The sequence below is a fragment of the Sorex araneus genome, chromosome 2 (assembly GCF_027595985.1).
Source record: "Sorex araneus isolate mSorAra2 chromosome 2, mSorAra2.pri, whole genome shotgun sequence".
NCBI classification, from domain to species: Eukaryota; Metazoa; Chordata; class Mammalia; order Eulipotyphla; family Soricidae; genus Sorex; species Sorex araneus.
The window spans coordinates 342926538-342950167 of NC_073303.1; the positions used below are offsets into that span (position 1 = coordinate 342926538).

Sequence of the window (23630 nt, forward strand, 5' to 3'; positions counted from 1 at the left end):
GGTTAAATTATACTTGAACTGGACTAATCCCTTTCAAGTACCAACTTTCCACCGAGTGTCCACATCCAAGCAGAAAGGAGACAGAGAAGAGTAGAGCCTAGGCGCTTGGAACCCCAAATATCATGGACCATTATGGCAGAGTTCAACCTTTTTGATCCTAGATTTTGTTTGCAGCTTCAGTGTGATTTACAAGGATTCTGAAGGTCAATCAGCCGATGTGTGAAAAGACCAATCAAGGGATTCTGGGTTAAAGTTATTTTACTAGAGTGCACACAGCAAGAAAAACCAAGAAGGATGACTTCACCAAAACTGTCCACTGTATTCGTTCCTATTTTTCCTTTCCATGTCTCTTATCAAAGTTCCTATTATAAGAAACAAATGAAAATATTGTGTTCTTTCTTGAGAGATCTGATGCACACACATGCACTACATACCTCAGCCCTTCTCCCTGCTTTCCACTTAAATCACTTCCACCCACTGGGCGGGCCCCTGGACACCAGCCGCAGCTCTGAGAAGCCCCGTCTCCATAGGAACCTTCTAGCAGGATGGTTCTGCCACTTTGTGAAAGCAGAATTATTTCTTACTGAGTTCATTTTTCACTCCAGAGAAATTACTAAGGGCAATAAAGGGCCTTCAAAGACAGACAGCAAGCTTCGGGTAAGAATACCACTTAGGGACTGTACAAAAAAAAAAAAATAACTTTTATTTTTGCTTGCTGGGTCATAATACAGCCTATTTTTTCCTTTTTATTAAAAATCAGGTCAATAGGAACCTTTTGGCCAAGATTTTGTAACTTTAATAGTTATCATAACTATATATTTTTCTGTCCTTACTAACGTGCTTTACTTTAGTGCTCGATTAAATTATAATCACCTCCCAGCCCTCTTCCCCAATAATTCAGCCTATGTCTACTGAAAAAAGGACATTTTCCTTTGTAACTCTAATATTAGTATTATACCTAACAAAAGATTTCCCTAGGACTAGAGAGATGCTGCAAGAGGTAAGGCGCTTGCCTTGTACACAGCCAATCTTGGTTGAAACCCTGGTACTCCATACAGTCCCCCAAACCCTGCCAGGGGTGACCCCTGAGCCAGGAGAAAGCCTCGGGCACTGCCAGGTGTGGTCCAAAACACAATAAGTTCCCCTAGTATCCCCTTATCATGAATAACCTCAAATCCACATTTTCAGTCACTTTTAAATTAGTGGTAGATGCTTATATACTTTATCAGATTTTGATTGAAAGTATCAGAATGTGAGTCAGAGAGACAGTACAGGAAATACGGTTCAATCCCCTTCACTGTACATGGTACCCTGAGCACTGCCAAGGATCCCTCCTGAGCACAGAGCTAGGAATAGGCCCTGAGCACCACTGATATGGCCTCCAAACCCCTCCCCCCCATAACTAAGTAAAACTAAACAAAATATCAGGATAAATATCCATGGGTGACAGAATATCCACGCATTACACCTAGGATCAAACAATGCAATAGAGCAGCTACAGAAATGACACCAGGAACTTAAGAAATAGAGAGGAAGAGGGGAATCAAGGCTTGTCAGGGAAGAAATGGTAGAGACAATCCTCAGACAGCAGGCTACTGAGTTCATTGGTTTACCTTTTTCTGAATCTTTCCCCGGTACCCAAAATGGTTCTTTGGCTTGCATTATTCTCTCAAATGGATATTAGGGAAATGTCCCGTAGTCCACTTTCTCCCATTTAACTTCTCTTTCATACGGTTTGTGAAAAACAGTTGATCCTCACTTGCAACTTTACCTTGTACTCATTCTAATCCTCCATTTGCTATGTTTTCTTTCATCTGCTGAGACTTTCATCTGCCTTTTTGAGGATTAATTTCCTCAGGCACATTTAAATGATCTTTCTCCAGCTTTCTGGATCTGGTAAGAACACCTTGTCCTAACAGAATCCCAAACATAACCCTCTCCATCAGCCCAGTGCCTGCACAAACAGACCCGCAGCAGTCACTTGCTCCCACACTCCAAAATCACCACTATGCCTCTGACTGGACTCATCTCAGGACCAAATTCACTGAGAAATTAACCTGTCAAAAATTTAGGTATGCAGGTCTTTGTGACTGAAACCACCAGATTTTCTCAAAATCAGGATGGGCTACCACCCCCTGACTCCCTGTACTTTCTGAAGCACCAGCAGTCAAGCCTATGAACCAACTCCAGTGCTTCGCTCAAAAAGGAAGTGAAACCCCTGGCCCAGAACTCAGTGCTGAAAATAGGTAAAGGGACAAACGTGACCACTTTTCAGTACCTTTATTGCACACCATAATGTCAGAGAGAGAGAAAGAGAGAGAGAGAGAGAGAGAGAGAGAGAGAGAGAGAGAGAGAGAGAGAGAGATGCGGGGGGGAAATGACTACCACAGAAGCAAGCTGAGGGGGAGCTGGGGTGGTGGGAGGAAAACTGGGGACTCTGATGGTGGGAAAGACAGACTGGTGAAGGGACAGGTGTTGGAACATTGTATGACTAAAACCCATCATGAACAAATTTTAACTATGTGTCTCACAATGATTCAATTAATTTTTTAAAAATAAATTAAAAAATGCAATTTAGAAAAATAAATAATCTTCATAGATGTAAAGGTGTTCTTCGGGAAGCAGGTAATTTATTCAGAAAAGGAGTATCACCCACATGATGGTGACATCTACATCTGTAAAGGTGAAGGTGTATATCCACGTAATTGGCCCCAAGTCAGAATACTAGTATCGTGCTCTTAGGGAAAGAGAGATGCAGAAGCTTTATGCAACTTACTGGCTCACTAACTGATCTCTCTTCTCCCAAGGATGATTAGAAGGCTTTCCACATGGGAAATGTCACCTAGCACTTCCAGTGGATGTGGGAAGCAAGTTCTAAAGCCAGAGAGCTCACACTGTACTCACACGTAATAACTACACAATATTGTAAAATACTAAATTGCTAAACATCAGTGTTCACACAAACACAGATATTGATAGAGCCTAACACGACTTTGTGGCAAAGCTTAGACATACAAATGACAGTAAGAGGCTGAGTCAGCACTTGAAAAAGTAAGTACTTCAAAGTCTTTAGTTATGGCTAACTGTGACCTAATTATGCAATTATGGGGTGAGGGGAGAGTTGAGGTCATAGAACACATCTCTAGCATCTAGTACCGAGTCTGATGCCCAGTACTGCAGGGTGTGACCCCAGAGCTTCCTGAGTACTGCTGGGGGTGCCCCTTACTTTTTAGAAAGGGGGAGTCCATTATGTTTTGCTTGGCTTTTGGTTTGGGGGCCCTATCTGGAGGCGCTTAATGGTCACTCCGAGCTCTATGCTCAGGGGTTGCTGCTGGTGGCACATAGGGGACTATGTGGTGCCAGGAATAAACCTGGAGTCTCCTGCATGCAAGACCTGGCCAAGGCCCACTGAGACACCCCCTTCACCCCAACAATTAGTTATGATAAATTATTATTTCTTCGATGTTTATTACTGGCAAAACTGGCAGGGATAATGTTTCTTGGCAAGCTGCATTCATTTTTAGTACTCTTTAAAAAGAAAGTTTGGTTACTTTCCATTTTATCACGTAAGCTTTATCCCATGTAATAGAGAAAATACACAACGTGTTGTTCAACACTAATAGTTACTTTTGTCAACGTATGATTCATGCTAATTAAACCTGCAACCCAGGAGAATAAAATTAGCTTGTTTCGACATTTCCTTTTTGTTCTGTAATTACAATTCAAGGTTATGTTAGATACCACATTGCTATAATTTTGCCCGAGAGACAGACACTGCACATCCCACATTTTTTAAAACAGGCACTGCTGATATAAATCTGGGTACCTGCTGAATAAGGGTCTTGCAGACTTCCTAAGTGATTCTTACCAACCTTGTGCTCCAGTGTCACCTGTTTCTGTAAATTCGGTAGGTAAGAGGAGGAAGTACTGAGATCATTTTAGCTTGCTGTAGACTCACCGGATTTGCAGGAGGAGGAGAATTTAAAAATAGAACGTGGCTAGCGTTTACTTCAGATGCTAATGTTCAAGTAGCAATCTGTTCATCCAATGTTGACAGCAAGCACTGCATCAATTTAAATTTTCATAAACCCAGTCAGAATTTCACTACATCTCACAGAGACGGATCACCGATCCAGAGAGCTCATATTCTGATCCATTTGGTTTCTTAAAGCCCAGTCTGTCTTGTGAGCGTTTGGAACTGTTTCATGGTAATGGGGAGGTGACACGTATTTAATACTCGTCTTATTCCAGGTCCAGGGCTGTACTGGCACAAGTTAGGTCTCCAAGTATCTTCATGACCTTTCTCAGGTAAATCTCCATTTTTGAGGTTGGAAACTCTGTGTTTAGAACAGTAAATAAAATCCCAGAGGCAAGGGCCTGTCCAGGATTTTGTGGAGCCTGAGTGTACAGGAAAGGGGAAAAATGTGAAATGATGAACTAAACTAGATTTAGGATCTTAGACGGGTCAGCACTAATGGGGAATCCTGCCAGTGAGCTGGAATGACAGCCAAGTTGACTGACCACAGCAGAGACAAAAGGGATCCGGTTATCTAGACACATGAACTATAAGGTAGAAATCATTCATGTGTAAAAACTCTTAGTTTGTGGGCTTGGGGGAGGTGAGTGGGGTTTGGAGCACACCAGTGACGCTCAATGGTTATTTCTTGACTGTGTGTGCTCAGGGTTCAGTGCTCAGGGGACCAAATGCAGTGGCAGGGAACAAACCAGGGTTGGTAGAACAAAGCACAAGCACCTTAACCCCAAACCACATTTCTGGTCCCATAGAAACTATTTGTTATAATTTACTTCCCCTGTTGTCATTATCATTTTTTTAGAAATAATATTTTTTGTTATTGTTTAGTAAGTCAGGATAAATAAGGATGGGCAGGGTGGGAGGGCAGAGAAATAACACGAGGGGTGACTGGAGAGCGTCAGAGGAAGGCTGGCAATATCTTGGATAGCCTGAGTATTCTGAACATAAGCAATCTCTGTGTTCTATACTGTACGTTCTTAGGAAATCATTACCCTTTGGGGAGCAATGAGAAGTCAGGAAGTTTAGATGGAAGCTTATCTGTGATGCTTTCTAAGTAAAACGTGTGTGAAAATAGCAACCATTTTTCCTAACACTATGCCAATTTTTCTTGAGTGGTTTCCCTCTGTTAGCAAAATATGTGATGCTGACTGAATACATTCACTCACAATCTATTGTTTGTTATACCAAGAAAACTCATTTATCCAAAATAAAAAGCTTATTTTTCCCAAGTGAGGAATGTATTTTTCCCCAAAAAACACAGCCAGTAATTTCAGACTTCAGGATAAGGTCTTTCTTATTATCACCATATCATAGTGCGATTCTGATAAAAACTTGAAGTCATATTTGTCTTTTCCCAAAGTTTTATGAAATTCTTTTCATATGAGGAATTCCATGTAAAGTTCTGACAAAGAATATCAGAACTTTAAAAAGCACTGTTAATTGTGATTTCTAAAAACGCTGAATTTTACAACAACTAGAATGTATGTGACTAGAGCTGCGTGTGGCCACTTAGGCTATGTACAGAACAGTTTCAAGGGACACCATGGATGTAAAACATTGACATATATCAAATTTAAGTTTTGAATAAATGCTATATCATCTAATACTGTGACTGTCCATTCAGAACAAAGGGTCCCTAACACTATATATAGTGTTACACTATATGTGGATCTTTTATGATTATATAATTTATAATTATAGTTTATAATTATAATCTATAATCTATGCCAAATCCTCATTCAAGATCAATTATTTCAGAACCACTAGGGATGGAACCTGGGCACTATCTTTTTTAGCTATTCTTCGAATGAGTCCAATTTGTAAGAAAAAACAAAGTAAATAAAATTGATTATTGCAGATGTTCAACTTAAGGAACTTAACATCCTTAAGTTGAACATCTGCAATAATCAATTTTATTTACTTTGTTTTTTTGTGGGCCATACCCGGGGATGCTCAGAGGTTACTCCTGGCTCTGCACTCAGAAATCACTCCTGGCAGCTCAGGGGACCATATGGGATGACAAATATTGAACCCAGGTGAGCCACATGCAAGGCAAATTTGTTACCTGCTGTACTATCACTTCGGCCCTGGAATCATCAATTTTATGCATATATTCTGAAAGATTCATAGAGGTGCTTTAGAATATATATTCTGAAAGGTTCATAAGGTGTTTTAGAATTGACCTTGCCTATTAGGAATTATATAGTTCAACAGGCAAGTGAAACTACATACTTGCATGAAGAAAAAGGTAAGCAACGAAGACCAAGAATAGGCACCAAGTGAATGTGATACATGATAAGTATCAGGGGAAACACCCAAGGATAGGAGAAGATGCCTGTACCCTCCTGACACAACAAGCTCTTAGGAGACCATGTTTGAGGAGGCAACTGTGGCCAGCTGGGGAACTGTATAAATGGAGAAGAATCAAGTCTATCCAGAAAGCAGGGTGTCAAGGCTAATCAAGTGGGAGAAGGCTTGCTTTTAGACCACTATACAAAAAACAAACAAACAAACAAACAAACCCAAACCAGTCCCTGGAGAACCAGAAACAACACATCAGTCTGGTGGTACACTGGAGTCTCTACAGAGATCCAAACAAATGATGAAATAATGAAATCAAAGTATCCCTTAGGCAAAATTAATCTTATAAAAACTATTCAGTTTAGGAGAAAGACTAAAACTACCTACAAAGAGAACACAGCAGATTTGGTAAAATCATATACATGAAGCACAACTGTATACTTTCGACCTCAGTACTCCTGGAAAGATAGGAACCAGCTGTTTGGGTTTGCCAAAGTCCTGTGGATCTCACTTGTTGGGGAACTTCCCTTGGGTGGATGGGGGGTGGGGCTTCACTCTAAATCCCTTTGGCCAGGCTCTCATTTTCACCATTGCAGTACTTCCTACCACTATCTGCTCTTTTTTTTTTCTCCATGAATTTTACTCCTATAGCTAGGAACTAAGAATTCCAGAGGTTAGAGCTTCAAGCCATAAAAATGTTTTTGTGGGGCTGGAGTGATAACACAACAGGTAGGGCGTTTGCCTCGCACGCGGCTGACCCAGGTTCGATCCCCAGCATCCCATATGGTCCCCTGAGCACCGCCAGGAGTAATTCCTGAGTGCAGAGCCAGGAGTGACCCCTGTGCATCACCAGGTGTGACCCAAAAAAAGGGGGGGTTGTATATAAAGTATCTTTGAGAAGCCTGGTGATCCCCAGGCCAAACTGTCAACTGAAAGCTACTAAAACAAGGAGGTGGGGGTGGGGGACATTCATTCACTAAGTATTCACTAAGTATTGAACACACACCATTTGCTGCTCTGTGGGCATTGTAAAGTATCACTCAGCAACATAATGGCAATCTAGAGCGCCTCACTTTAGAGTCAACTGATTAATGTGTCCTGCTACAAAGTTCTAAAAAATCAATAATAGTAGAGGAAAAGTCAAGATCCTTTCTATAATGAACCATTACTACTAGAAGCAGAGGAAGTGTCTCTCTCCGTTTTTTAAAGATTGCACTTAAAAGTCACCACTACTGAATATTAGTCAAGCCAAAAGACGCGTCCTAAACTCCCCCTTACGTGGCTGGCACATAGTGTGCTTAATAAAGCTTAAGTTAGATGGTATGGCTGGAATGAATGGAGTCAGAGTGAAGTGAGAAAGCAACTATCATCCTGATTTAACTCAAGTGAAAGGTCACCTGATTTCTAAATGTCTTGCTGCAGTGAGTGACTTGTCCAGGTATCTCAACTTCTTAGTTCACTGCTTTTAAAACCAGGCCATAGTGCTCACTTATGAAAGGGCATCTTGTGAAATCCTGACATCAATTCATTCACAAAGCAATACTCAAGCCGCATCCACACTACTCAGAGACAGCGAACTTTGCTATAATTGTTGACTGTCATTCCGAGTCCAGAAACATTCTTGGTGCTTGCAGAGTTGTCATTTTATATCTAACAAGAATTTTTTATAATTTGTATTTTCTAAAAAATTTTTCATTACTGAATCACCGTGAGGTGCAGTTACAAACTTACAAACTTTCGTGCTTGCGTTTCAGTCATACAATGATCAAGTATCCATCCCTCCACCAGTGCCCAATTTCCACCACCAATGGTCCCAGCATCCCTCCCACCACCCCCACCCCCTCCAAACCTTCTCCCCCTCACCCCACCCCACGCCTCTGTGGCAGGGCATTCCCTTTTGCTCTCTTTCTCCTTTTGGGTGTTGTGGTTTGCAGTAGAGGTATTAAGTGGCCATCATGTTTGGTCTATAGTCTACTTTCAGCCCGCATCTCCCATCCCGAATGGGCCTCCTAGCACCTATACTTGGTGGTTGGTCCCTTCTCTATTTGAGTTGCCTTTTCCCCACAGCATGTGAGGCCGGCTTCTAAGCTGTGGAGTAATCCTCCTGGTACTTATCTCTACTATTCTCTAACAATAATTTTTTAAAGGACACAGACCAAGGGTGTTGGACACTTTAGCAGTATAAAAGTGAGATAAGTATGTAGATCAAGACTAGAAGCATGTGACCCAAACTATCATTTTCTTTTAAAAAAAGTTTGGGGACTAGAGACTATGGTTCATTCCCAGTACCACAGATGGTTGGTCCCCTGCGCGTCACTAGGAGCAACCCTTGAAACACCAGAAGTGTGGTCCATAGAACAACCAACCTCTCCTAAAAAAAAACAGTTTCCTAAGAAGATGAGGAGGGGTGAGCAGGAAAATCTTGGGACATTCATGGAGGGATGCTGACACGCGTAGTGGGTTTGGTGCTGAAATATTGTATGCCTGAGACTGTTAGGGACAGCACTGCATATTATGTGTATTATAAATAAAAATCGAAGAAATTAAAAAAATTGTTTTAGTTATAAGCATTTATGAGAAATTCCCACAAAAAAAAGAAATGAACTTTCAATGATAAAATGACTGTATAAACATATTTGATTTTTCATGAGAGATCTAATTTACAGACAATTCCGATTTTCCCAGTGTGGAGGAAAAAGCACAGAAAGTAAGTGCCCTTTCTGTCTTCTCTTGCCTTGGGGAGTTTTACCTGCGTAATGTACCGGAATCTCTATCTTTGGCCCGATGACATAGTGTCCCTCCTCCAAGCTGTGGGCAGTAATAGTGGTCCACTGCCGGCAGGAGTGAATCAGAAGGTAGTCATTCTCTCGAAGCCCCTCTATGCATTCTCCTAGAAAACAGCAAATCATTTAAAAATAAATTAGAATTAGCATCTACTTACTCCATACTCTGCAATAAAAATTCACAAGTAAATACTAATTCACGTTTTCACTAATGCAGAAATCAACTATTCACACCAAGGTAAGTTCACTTTTGAATTAGCAATAATAAAGAAGATATTCCATATCAAGTTAACAACTGTATACAGAATCCCATAAAAATATTTCTTCTGGTTTCAAATAGATTTTCTAGTACCTCATTTTATCAAAATCACAATGTTCCAAAGTTAATAAAACAAACGATGAGTGTTAACAACTTAACAGACACTACTTACAAGCATGGCCTATGTTATTTCATGTTATAAAATAAAATGAGATAGCTATTGCTTCTTTTCTCTAGGTGGGAATATTCAAGGTTTTGTCAGAACTGTTAAGAAACATGTTGAAGTGTACAAATTAAAGCAGGGAATACAGATCTAAGTCAAATTGATTCCAAAGCTTATGCTCTTAATCACTGTGACATAGCTATCAAAAATAAAGCTTTAGGGGCTGGAGTGATAGCATAGCAGGTAGGGTGTTTGCCTTGCACACGGCCAACCTAGGTTTGATTCCCAGCATCCCATATGGTCTCCTGAGCACTTCCAGGAGTAATTCCTGAGTGCAAAGTCAGGAGTAACCTCTGTGCATCGACGGGTGTGACACAAAAAGAAAGAAAAAATAAAGCTTTAGGTCATTCTCTCTGGAAAAGGTAATTAAAATTAAATATATCTATCTCCCTTTACATTTGATAGGGTTTTCCAGTTTTCTCTAGTCTCCTATCAAACCTTCCAACCAATTAAAAATGAAGCTTTAAAGTATACATGACTATTTTCGGAACTGCTTTCATAGCATCTGAACCAACCCTACTTCAAAGGAGAAATTTGCTTTATAAAATTTAAAAGAATCTTCTTAATAAACCATCATATTAATTTTGGTTTAATAGTTTTAAATGCTCAAAGGATAATCCTTGAAAAAGATGATTCTTGTATAAGATTATGTATGAAGCCTCCTGTGCAGAAACCAAATGTACCCTGGGCTAATTGATAAATACTAACTTCCTGCCACAGAAAAACATCAGGTTTCTGGCCTTTTTAAAGGCAGAACAATTACCTTTCTTACTTTTGATGCTTTTTATATGACAATATAAAAAAAAAGCTACTGATGACTTAACTATGGTTTTAATTGGTGTTTGTAAATCCCTCAAAAATGCTTCAAAATTTCAGTACTTTCAAGAAAAAGTAGATGGCTGCAATGATCAGCCTGGTTATCAAAATCACAAACCCTCCCTGAATCCTTTATGCCTCTGTGGCGAGGAAAAATGCAAAATCTTTATTTGGAAGAACAGGTGGAGGCTGTAGGATGAGAGAAGCAGAAGCAGACCTGGGACCCTAGCAAGGGAGGGGGAGGGAGGGCAGTGGAGACTTTGATCCACAGTGGGGAGGGAGGAGAGGAAAGGCAGTAATGTGGGAGCCAGGGTGCAGCCCCCCCACACCCACCCACAGTCCACGTGCTCTGCAAGGATCAGTCATGCAGACATGCAGGGAGCCACTGACAATCAGGAGGTCTCTGCATTTGTGAAGTATGTTAGGACAGAGAGAAGACAGCACAGGTGCAAGGTTCGCACCCTGCAACAGCGGCCTGGGAGGGAAGGAGGGATGGAGGGAGAGAAAGAGGGAAAGTGAGGGAGAGAGATGGAGGAGGAGAGAGAGGGGGATCTAGAACCACTGTCTCAAAACACACACACACACACACACACACACACACACACACACACACACCTCAAAACACTCAACCAATACTGCCAAATACTGCCAACCCCCACCTGCCCAGATCTTTGGCCTCCTGATTGGGCAAGACGGTGGAGAAGGTCAGAGATGAGGAGGCCTTGAGAATCCAGCAGATCTGGTCTCGTCAGATCTCTGCTCTCTGCTCCCCACCACTGAGTCATTCTGGGCAAGAACCTTCTCTGCACCCACGAGAAGGAGCAACAACAATCGGCAATTCATACAGTGGTTGTGTAGATGGTGACAGTGAAGGAAAACGTGTAAGGCCAAGTCCAGCACAACAAGAATAATCAGCAAAAATATCAGCTATAAATTGTGTTATAAGCTTTCCCTCCCCAAAATTTAATTCTTCTATAAGCTCTGTGCTTTAGGTCATATTATCCTTTTACAGATGAGGAAAACTACGGTGCGGAGCAATCAAGAAACATCCGAAAGTGGCACAGCTAGTTAGTGGTGGAAACCGACGTCAGGATCACTCCCCTGTCTCTTCCCTGCTCCCTCAATGCCAGACTGCAACGGGTTTCAAAACTGCTGAACTGTCAGTGAGTTCTATGAAGCAAGAAGCTGACTCTCAACTTCCAATCTCACTTGTTCACTCATCCAGTAAGACCAGCACAGTTCCCAGCACTGGGGACACACATCAGTGAACACAATAAAATCCCTGCCTGGGACTGCGAACCACACAACAGAAAGCAGACACAGTGTTCCCTGAACAAAAAGAACGATGGAAATATGAATTCATTAGAGAGTCAAAGGGGCTATTGGCGGCAAGGAAGAAAAAAAAAGCATAGAAAATTCTCACTTAGCATTGCCAATAGTTTCTTGAAAAGTGACTTTCAATGCAATGACATGTAAAGAAAGCAAATTTACCAAAATAAGCGAAAAGATAAGAGGAAACTTGCAGCATTCTTCTGATCACAAAGCAAATCACCACACCATCAAAAGACCTCAAATCAGTCATTTGTATTCATCTGCTCATTCATTCCTCAAAGCACTTATTCTCACCCAGGGTCGTAGGTGGGTAGGTGGCTGAAGTCTATCCTGGGAGCTTAGGGGGAAGCAGGAAGCAACCCTGGACAGGACACCCTTCCCTGCAGGGTGCATTTACACTCACATTCACTCCAACAGAGACAAGTGAGATACAACAACGCACCCAGTGAGCCCATCTCTGGGATGTAAGAGGAAGCCAGAGATCCGGAGCTAAGTGCAGGCAGTCACAGAGAAGGCGAACTTACAAACTCCATGCAATGCAGCAGTGACCCCAACCATCTCCCCATCAACATTCAAACAAGTTGAATGGAACCATGTTATCCAATGACCTGCTTGTAAAGGTTAAGAGGTGCAGGAACTGAGAGGAGAAACGAGCCCTTTGCAAGTCTGTTGTTTTGCTATGCCCCATAAAGCAATGGACTTAGTCTCTCTATTCAAGAGGTCAACTCTCATCTGTGGGATATGTTCATGATACGTCCATATGTAACATGGTATAAGGTAGGATAGGATGAGTAGTAAGAACGAGAAAGAGGAATTCGGAGTGGAGATGGGACATTCCGAAAGAAGATCAATACTACAGGATGATGCTGGATGGGGTGGGGGAGGAAGGTGGCCTCACTGCCCGTGGATGAGACAGATGAGAAGGCAACACAAGAAGCCCATGGAAGCTTCTAGACATGAGAACGGCCAACAATCTGCTTAAGGAAAATTAATCTGGCAGTACTCTTAAAAGATGTCTTGAAAAAGAGAAAAACCAGAGCCATGGGGAATAAGCAGGGAACTCATAGAGAAAAACATGGCTGTACAGGGAAAAAAGGGAAAATGTCATTTTCTGCAACTAAATTGTTATATCATGAAACTGGTTTTAATTTTATTCCACAGTGGGCTCTAAAGAAGCAGCCAAGAAACAATTGCAGTCAAGCTAATCAAAATGAAAATTTAATGTTAAACCCTACCGCTAGCTGATATAGTAAGCCCTCTATCAAGAGGATTCAGAATGATTTCTGAAGTCATAAAATAGTACGAAAGTGAATGCCTACTTTTGAGTTTGTTTTTTGTTGGTGCTGTTTTTAAAATAAATGAACCACGTGCTTGCTTCAGGCAAATTAAGTTTTACAAAATTGTCTAGAAATAAAACTTACCACAATCTTAAAATATGCTAGGGAAGACTGCTAATAGAAACATTACATTAAATGAATTCTTAAAGTCAACAGTTTGTGATTATTATCCTGTTGCTTAACTGTGTATAACATACTAAAACTTATATAGTTGGCTCAAAGATGTGGCAACAAAAGGGCTAAGAGAACAAAATTGCTATTTTCCAAACTATGACAATGCTCTCCTAAAATTTCTTTTCATCTAGCATGCCTGATATACTCTACTTGCCTGATCTGGTCTTCGACATTGTCTTACATACCTACTAAAAATCATTTTTAATATTTAGAGAATTCACGACTCCTCCAAAATCAATCCAATAATCTACAACACATACTTTTTACACGAACATCAAACATTTCTATTGCTTTGGCATGGCAAGCATTGCTTTTTCTTTCATTCTTTCAGGTGGGGGGGGGTGCGCATGCGAGCATGCGTGCAACACCAAGCAATGAACCTCAGACTTCACACATGAGAATATCCTCAGCCCTATGAACTTAATTTCTTAATTCAAGGCCCCTGCAATCTAGCTGCAAAGGGTATATGACCTTTCTATTTCCCACGCCATGTATTAGAGTCCAAAGAACCCATTACCTACTCCACATGCCACACCTACATAACCTTTCCTTCCTTACCTGGATCTCTCAATTCCTACTCATGTACTGCTTTCCCACGCATTCTTGAAAGGTCAGTTCAAATGCCACCTTAATGCGTGTCTTCCTGATAGAAGGAATCCTTATATTTAATCACTGAAATGGTGCTGATTTGGGGGGCCGGAGCGACAGTACAGCAGGTAAGGTGCTTGCCTTGCCTTTGGTCCACCCAGGTTCAATCCCTGGCATCGTATAAAGTCCTCCGAGCACTGCCAGGAGTAATTCTTGAGTGCACCGTCAGGCGTAACCCCTGAGCAGTGTCGGATATGGCCCCAAAACCAAAATAAATACATAGTACTGATTTTGTAGCTTTGCTTACATTCTAAGCTGAATTTAAATTTTCATATAAAACTACAATGAACATATTTGTTTGACACTATGCTTTTATATTTAACATTTCAATAACATAATTTAACACACTGGAAATTACCACTTTCTATTTCTTCCTTGGGCTGGAGCGATAGCACAGCGGTTGGGCATTCGCCTTTCACTTGGCCGACCCGAGTTCGATTCCTCCGCCCCTCTCGGAGAGCCCTGCAAGCTACCGAGAGTATCGAGCCCGCTCAGCAGAGCCTGGCAAGCTACCCGTGCATATTGGATATGCCAACAACAGTAACAACAAGTCTCTCAATGAGAGACATTACTGGTGCCCACTCAAACAAATCGATGAGCAATGGGATGACAGTGACTATCTATTTTTCCTTTTGAGGCTGGTCTTTACATTCTTCATGTTCGAGAAACAGTCAGAGGGGCTGAAAACCAGAGATAAGTCAGGCCCATTCTGTCGTAAGTGACCCTCTCTTAACCTGCCCCTCTTACCAGTGTCCACATAAAACAAGAAAGCGGCTCAGGTTCATGGGTTAGTACTCTCTTTTAGTATCTTAATAATGTGCTCATTTACTCAAAATAATTTACACAAACATCGGTTCTTAATTTTTTTTTAAATGCTGGCTTGTAACTATTTTAGTTTTACTGAAACTGTAATTTGAAATTAAAAAAAAAAAAAGGATGGGTCTAGAGCGATTGCACAGCGGGCAGGCGTTTGCCTTGCATGTGGTTGACCCAGGTTCAAATGCCAGCATTCCACATGGTCCCCTGAGCACTGCCAGAAGTAATTCCTGAGTGCAAAGCCAGGAGTAACCCCTGAGCATTGCTGGGCTTCTCTGTTAAGACTGGACTAAAGACAGAGAACAAAATGGACAGATATCCTAGTCAGCTGGTATTCTGCCATCCTCACAGCACACAGAACAAGTGTGTGATTTTATACAGCCCTGTAAGTTTGTCACCATCATGGCAGCTGGTATGTTAAACTGTTTCTTGCTTTCTCCATGTGTGTCTTTTTCTGAAAGCTGCATTTCAACCATAGTAATAGGCTCTGTGGATAATCTGGGGATCCATCACTATCATACACATGTGGCTTTTTATCTTTTCAAGTTGTAGAATACAGCTACTCTAATTTGCACATCAAATATAAAATCATCTTTTTTTGTCTTACTTTTCTTTGAAATGGATTTCATTTCTAATTAACTTGGCTGTTTTTCCTTTACTGGTAGAACCTCATCTATGATGGACACATATATTTGCTGACTGACTTAGTTTATAAGGCCCAATTGAGATAATTTGATATATTATACTGTTAACACACAAATAATCATAATCAGATTTACTACTTAAACTTGACTTGTTTTTACAAGTTATGGATATAAACTATTCCTTAAGCCATAGGGAAGCCTTTCAATAATGGACAAACTAATTGATTTTATGATATTTGTGTTACTTTTTTTTTTTTTGCAAATCTAACAGTTGTGTGATACTTTATTTTAACAATGTGAAAAGGTTGTTTAAGTGATAACACTGTTCTGATACTTTTTCGTTATTAATGAAGAGTGCTGCCTGATTATAATTATGCTTTGCTTGTTCTTACAAGTTTTGTGTGTGGTGTGTACAGGAAACCTACAGAATCAGTTAAACACTCAAACCATTGCATTTTCTCTTGTAAATGTAAATTTTTAAGTGCCTTCAATGGTTTCCTCCTTCTTCTGAGTGTCCTTGTGCTGAAGTGCTTCCATTCTGTAGAGTTCTAGCCAATGGTGTGTGAAGAGCAACAACACTTCCCATTTCTTGTCCCAGCCTTACCAAGAATAACTGCCTGCAGCTGTCCCGTATGTTCTTCCATCGGCCAAAGGTTGACACTGATTCCCAGAAGACTTTGGGACAGGCTGAAGAAAGCAGAGCTACCAGCAGTTCGATTCTTAATCAATACAGAGTTAATACACCACCTTCCATGCCCTGACCACAGTGAGTCATGGTGACAAATCCCCTGGGCAATATTATGCCAGTGGAAAATCAGTGAGTGTTATAGTTTTTACTTTGTTCCAGTAATTAGGCTGCCTTAATGAAAACATGTCCATGTAGAATCGTAAGCACCACCAGAGGCTCTTGATTACAATGAGCACAAAGGTTTCACGACAGAGGTTCTTCTATTCCAGTACTCCTCATAAATAAAAGCTTACCTTGAATTTGTGATGGCAACCTAGACTAAAAACGCCTTCTGTCATTCTCTTAATTACATTCCATCCTGTAAACTAAGCCTTATAGTTAAATGCTACTGAATTGTAACACCTAAACATTAACATAAAGTCTCTGGGGCCGGAGTGATAGTACAGCTGGTAGGGCGCTTGCGTTACTTGACGTTGACCCAGGTTCAATCCCCGGTACTGCGTAAGGCCCTGTGAGCCCACCAGGAATGAGCCCTGAGTGCAGAGTCAGGAGTAAGCCCTGAGTATAGAGCAGGGAGAAAGTGCTGGGGACCACTGGGTGCGGCCACAAAGCAAAATGAAACAAAACAAAATGTTTTTGCGTTGATAAGTGTTTTCATTTCTCCTGAATCTACACCAGGAGGTGGGATCCCTGGGTCACTCCTGTGGGATCTCTCTAGCTTTGGGGGAACTGCCAGTCTTTTCAAAATTAGCAGCATCCAATTTTGATGTAAGTTGTGAGCAAGGATTCAACTTCCTTCATTTGTAAACAGTTGTCCAGTTATCTAAGAATGACTGAAAAGACTCTTTCCTCATTAAATTATCTTGGTTCCCTGTTGAAAATCAATGGACAGGGCCAGGAATATAACGCAGTAGTAGACACATGCCTCGCATGTGTAAGTTCCTGGGTATTATCCATGATGACACCAACCCTTCAACTCCCTCTACTACACCCCCCGCCTCCAGAAAAAGCAAGCAAAAAATGAATTGAACATAAGTGTAAAGGTTTATTTCTGATGTCTCAATACTATTTCACTGTTTTGTATATACCTATCTTAAAGCCAGTGCCACGGTCAATTATAGCAGTTCTGTAGTAGTTTTGAAAGCAGGAAATATGTCCTCCAACTTTGTTCTTCCCTTCAAAATAGTAACTGTTGTGAGGGGCCAGAGAAATTGTATAGTGGGTAGGGCACTTGCCTTGCATTCAGCTGACCCAGGTTAGATCCCTGGCAGCCCATATGGTCCCCTGGGCTCCACCAGGAAGGATCTCTGAACGCAGAGCCAAAAGTAAGCCTGGTCATCATCAGGTGTGGCCCACAAACAAAAAATAACTCTTGTGATTTTATTCTGTGTTCCAAGAGTTTCATACAAATTTTTGGATCATTAGTCAACTTTAAAAATTGTGATAAAAAAAGAAATTAAAAAATTGTGATATTTCAAATAACTATCATTTGAAAACAATCTGCTATAAATTTGGGTGAAGACTATCATCTTAGATTCCTGATGATATTTTTCTACTTCTTTAGATCTCTATTTCAATGATTTTTTTTGTTGTTGTTTTCAATATCCAAGTTGCAAGTCTTTTGGGGGGAGTGTGGAGAAGGGAGGTTGGGTCACACCTGGTTGTGCTCAGGGTCTACTCATCCTGAATCTGTGTCCAAAAATGACTCCTAGCGGTGCTTGAGGGACCATATGAAGTGCTAGAGATGGAATCAGGATCAGATGCATGCGAGGCTCTAATTCCTGTGCCTTAAAATCTTGGGGAGCAGGTTCAAATTGGGATTTTGGATAAATTCCTTAGGATTTTGAGTACACATGTTCAAGTTATCTGTGAACAGAAATCATTTCACTTCTTTCTTGTTTAATTCAAATGTCATATATAATTTTTCTTCTGCAATACTGGCACAAGCTACTGTACTGGCTTCAGTACAGTGCTGAATATAAGCGGTAACCCAGGTGTTCTCTCCCTCATTTTTCTTCCTAACAGATAAAATAGATGTAATTATTAGAACCAATTGGTAATGGGCATCTCAACTTACCACTGTACACTTGGTCTCTGGATCTCTGAGTTGCAGTTAAATTCAAGCCTAAATTAATAGTGAAATACTGACATGAAATAAAAACTGTAGTGCCTGACTTGCCCAATTGAAATATATGAACTAGTTTACAACAGAAGGGTATTTGTTTTTTATTGGTTTTAACCAATTTTATGAAAGCTATCCATCTATGAAAGGCTCCCGTGGTAACTGTGGTACACAAACCTATACTTTGAAAAAGTGTGAAAATATTACCCTAAAATATATACATTTGCAGAGGCAGGGTGGGGTGGTGGGGGTGGTGAGAGGGATACTGGGATCATTGGTGGAAGTGAATGGGCACTGGTGGAGGGATGGGTAAATGATTACTGTATGAGTGAAATGCAAACACAAAAGTTTATAAGTTTGTAACTGTACATCACAGTGATTCTCTAATAAAAAAATTTAATATATATATATATACATTTGTATAAACTGATATAAACTCAAATGTATTTTAATGAACACTGGGGTCTTTAAAAAATTTTTACTTCTTTTTGTTTGTTTTGTTTTTTGTTTTTGTGTCACACCTGGCGATGCACAGGGGTTACTCCTGGCTCTGCACTCAGGAATCACTCCTGGCGGTGCTCAGGGGACCACATGGGATGCTGGGATTTGAACCCGGGTCAGCCGCGTGCAAGGCAAACACCCTACCTGTTATGCTATCACTCCAGCCCCAATTTTTACTTCTTACTAATTACATAGAAGATGGAGGAAACTTATTCACTGGTATGCTTCGATTCATTCTTTCAATAGTCCTAATTAGTTTGTTAGAGACTGTATTAATTTGTTTCTAAGAGGCCAGACTATTACTCTAAAATCACCAAAAATATTCCGTTGCACATGTAATAGAATTCTTTACTTGTACCTAAATACAGGTCAAATTCACCTCCATAATGTGAATGGCTAAATTAATATAAATTATAAACTTTAGTTCTGTTATTTGTAAACTAAGTCAGTGGACAGGGATCTTAGTAGACAGCATTACGTACCCTTAAGGAAGGGGAAAAAAGCATCATGAGAATTAGAGAAGAGGCCCCTCCTTGGAACTGACCACCAACAGCAGTGCTTATGTTAGGGTATCTCAGTGATATCACAGGGTATAATATCTCAAATTACACCTATAGCTACTACCACCCCCTGGATCATTTCAGTAAATCCCCTAAGAACCCCACCTTGAGAAACATAGAACAGGTTAAATATTCAATTGACCATTATTAGAATTAAAGTTCTAGTAACTAACCCTCAACTTCTCCTCTTGTATGGAATTTTGACCATGAACACAAAATTCAGTGTAATTCAGAAATTAGGAAGAGCTCCCCACATTCTGAAAATGCTCAAGAATATGAAAGAAACAATTTCTGGCATATTATAATTATATCAACCTAACTAGGAATTTTTTTCACTTACTAGACCCCCTAATAACTTTATTCTAGGAAAATATTCTGATTAAGTTAAATCTGTTGCCACAGCATGTTGATTGATCTGAAAATAATTCCACTTTCTTTACTGGGCAAGCACCAAACAAAAGTTTAGAAAAGTAAACAAATGCTGTAGAAATTTTTAAATCCCTGTTGCAGGTATCTTTGAGTGAATACACATTAAACAACCAGGAATCCCCCAACCAGATTATAAATCCTTTCCACCAGCAACACCCTCTTTCTTCCTGCTTTGTTTGCATTCCATGAGAGGGCTGGGCATGGAAGGGGTAGAATGAATGAACAGTCTGGGTGAGCATCTGAGAAGTCTAAACATAAATTAAGTGCTCAGGTTTTGATTCAGCCTTTAATTCTCTCAAAGAAAGCAGGTATTTAGGAAAAGCTATTTCTTTCAACTGTCTTTCACTGATCTCTTTCAACAAACATCCACAAATCTACATTGCCTAAGATCTCTCTTTTTTTCAGATGAATATTTAAAAGCCCCAAGTCTATAAACTTGGGTTCTAAGTAATTGAGAGTAGTGCTTTTTACATTGTCTGGTTTAACACTGAAATCCTAGCAAGAAGAGAAGAAAATGGAGATTAATTTAGACAAAGCACTAAGTGGTAACAAAGTCCAAGAATTTCAAGATGAGATCTCAGGAAAAAGGAATGTAGGACACATGAGAGAGACATTTAAAAAGTGAGCAAGATTAGGGATATATTATTACCTCTTTTCAAATGAGCACCAGAACAAAGGACTACTTATTCAATTGTAGATTTACCAGGAATAATAGATTTTTTGCAGTATGAAACAGAAGTATGCCTACTTATGTCTAATCTGGTATCTTAGGCTCTGAAATACAGAGCTGTACCTAATATTTGATAGATAAGATTTCTATGCCAGGCAGCTTTTAGAAAAACAGGGGAGCAATTATAGTATCAGTATTTCTACAAACATTCAAAATATAAAAATCTCCTAGCACAGTTTCTGGCACATGTAGTGGAATCACATTTCTGACAGGTAAGGGAGGGAGCTAGATTAGCAGGATGGAGGTGTGGGAAGGCCAGGGGTTGGGGGTGCAGGAGGGTCATATTCATTCCTACTGTACTCAGATAACTCCTGGGGTTGCATGGGAGATTACAGAAAGCCTGGGAGAGCTCTCCAGTCTAGGGAGTTCAGAGTTACACAGGAAAAAAAAAAAATACTCCTTGGCACTCTTTAGGGGAGTTATTGATGTTCCAGTATTAACACATATAAAACACCTAATTTTAATATTCTCTGCTCACATAAAAGGGTGTATAGAGGAAAAAATGCAGATGCCAAGTAACTCCTGAAGTTTTTATTATTCCATGTGGGTTGCCAAATAACTCCTGAAGTTTTTATTATTTCAGGTGTGTTGCCCTAAAGGCAGAAGCTAGGCAGATGCTTTATTTCTAAGGAGTAAGAACACCACATGAAAGAACACCACAGCAAAATACTAGAAATGAAGTCAAGGAACTTTTTTAAGAAACTGAGATCACGATATATAATAGACAGGTTTATAAAGATGTAGTAAGCCTAACAAAAATTATACAGTGTCCCTGAAGGACGTAGGATACGACTTCTTAAAACAACTGGGAATACAGATGGAATATGCATATGCATATGTAATATAAATATATGATAAAATATATTTTCTTCCTAAGAAAATCTAAGAAAGGGCCGGAGCGATAGCACAGCGGGTAGGGCGTTTGCCTTGCACGCGGCCGACCTGGGTTCGATCCCTGGCATCCCATATGGTCCCCCAAGCACTGCCAGGAGTAATTCCTGAGTGCAAAGCCAGGAGTAACCCCCTGAGCATCGCTGGGTGTGACCCAAAAAGCAAAAAAAAAAAAAAAAAAAATCTAAGAAAATCCCTTAAACAAAAAGCAGTTTACAGATATTGACTGAAAGACATCATCAATTAAATTGGCAGTGAGGGACCTGTGGAGGTATCCTAAAAAGACAAAGCACATACTTTGCATGCACTAAGCCCTGACACTGTTTGGTCCCCAGAGCCCCACGAGGGTGGCTTCTGGCACCTCTCTTGAGACAACTATTGAGCTGTTGGACCCAGATCGCCTGGATGAGTCTGAGAGGACACCTCCAGGATCTCTGAGCACTGCTGGGGATCTCGCCTCTTCTCAAACTCCTAGGTCAGTACCAACTAGACTGATTATAAACAAAATCTTAGCACAGTTCCTTGAGACAAAATATAATTTTAAAAAGTTACTCTGACCTTGAGTCCTCTTCGTAAATGTGCCATCTGAGGCAAGGAATATTTAACTAGCTTGAGATGCGGCAAAAATAATTATGAGAGTTGTCATATCCATTTTGTACACACATATTTTATAAGATAATAAACCTATTTGACTAAGACAAATTACATTGGGAATTTAAATAAAAATTTAGATAAAAGGTCACTATTTGCAAAGTTTAAATTACGTTAAATTTAAATAACATTAAATAGAGTTTTCCACCAACTGACAAGGGATCGCAGAGTCTGACTCCATAAACATGGAGAGCTTGGTTCTCCCAGCTCCATCAAAGTCAGGACTGAAAGTGACCGAATGAATGGAGTATTCTAAGCATGTCCATACAGACGGACAGGCAGGCAGATAGCTTGAATCTATTTATCATATATAAATATATTAGCTATTTTTCAGACAGGGGAAATCTAATTAGCTCAAATGAATACTATGAATACATTAGGACTGAATGTGGAAAACTTACCTCCCTACCCCATTTGCCTTTCAGTTTGAAGGAAAAAAATTATTTAAAATATTATATAATTTATCAATGTCCGGAAAATTTATTCTACTAATTTAAAAAATATTTTCTGTTATTTCTCTTTTTGCCCTGGATACAAGAAAAATGCTAACTAGAAGATCCAAATAAAACAATGGAGACTAAAACAGAACGAACCCACCCAGGAATCTATCAGCCAGGGGCCAGAGGGAGATAGTTTGTGTCCAAATACAGCCAACTCTAGCTCAATCCCAGGCCTCTGAGCACTGTCTAGAGGGACCCCTGAGCACAGAACTGGCCACGCCCTTCTGGGTGTGGCCAAGAAACAACAAAGGAACAACCTGCATTGCCTTCCCTCCGCGCCACAGTCCAAGTGAGATACTTTCTTCCTGTCTTTCAAATGCTTTCAAATCTCATTGGTAAACTCTGATGTCCACAGCAGGTCAATGATTCCTTGCTGCAGTGTCCTCTACACCCCCCTGGAGATTAGAAGCCAAAGCCAGTAATCTAGGACACAACCAATTAAGATTAGGCCCAGAGTTTAAAAAGGAGAAAACCGTATTCTCCTTAATTCAAAGCACTAACAGCTACTAAAAGGGATGGAAAACATACTCTGAGTTTGGGAAGACTCTGTCACTGCAACTGAAGGCTCATACTCAGAACTAGCAGAGGAGAAGGACACCAGGGACATACGTTAGCTATCTAGTGTTGCATTCACAAATTACCATCAATTTAGCAAGCTAAACATAGGTCAAAATCCTGGCACGGAGTGTGGGTTCTGTGCTCAGGCTGATAGCACACTGCTGGCTGCCTGATTCTAATTTGGAGCTTCGGGTCCTCTACAAAACTTTTTGCTGGCAGAATTCTGTTGTGTTTGTAAAACTCAAGCCTCGATTTTCTTGCTGGCCATCGACAGGGGACTTACTTGTTTCTCGAAGGCCACTCTGAGTTCCATGCCCCAATGCCTCCCACTATCTCAGCAACAGGATCCTCTTGCACTTCAATTTCCCTCATGCTCTGAGTATCTCTGACCTCCAGGTCTCAGTCAAGTGTGTTTACACACCACAAAACAGGATGGGACCCCCCAAATGAGCACCGCTAAAAAGCTGTATCATACCAAGAAGTGCAACCCATGGTGACAACATGTGCGAGCACTGCAGAGTGCTGCTGAGCACAGCCATCACCTGGCTGCCTCAACCAAGAGCGCGACGGCCTTCAGTGAGCACATGTGCGGACACCACAGCGAAAAGTGTCACCCTCGTGAGCACTGCTGGCA

At 40.6% G+C, this 23630-nt stretch overlaps 1 protein-coding gene across 2 annotated transcripts in view; it reads right to left on the reverse strand.

Moving 5' to 3' along the window:
• The window catches only part of GAREM1 (GRB2 associated regulator of MAPK1 subtype 1), a 206881-nt gene that overhangs the window by 115848 nt on the left and 67403 nt on the right, over positions 1 to 23630 (reverse strand). For both annotated transcript variants that reach the window (XM_004606049.2, XM_004606048.2), the window contains exon 2: positions 9084 to 9224. In XM_004606049.2, coding sequence (XP_004606106.2) covers positions 9084 to 9224 — 141 coding nt within the window. The remainder of the gene's footprint in view (positions 1 to 9083; positions 9225 to 23630) is intronic.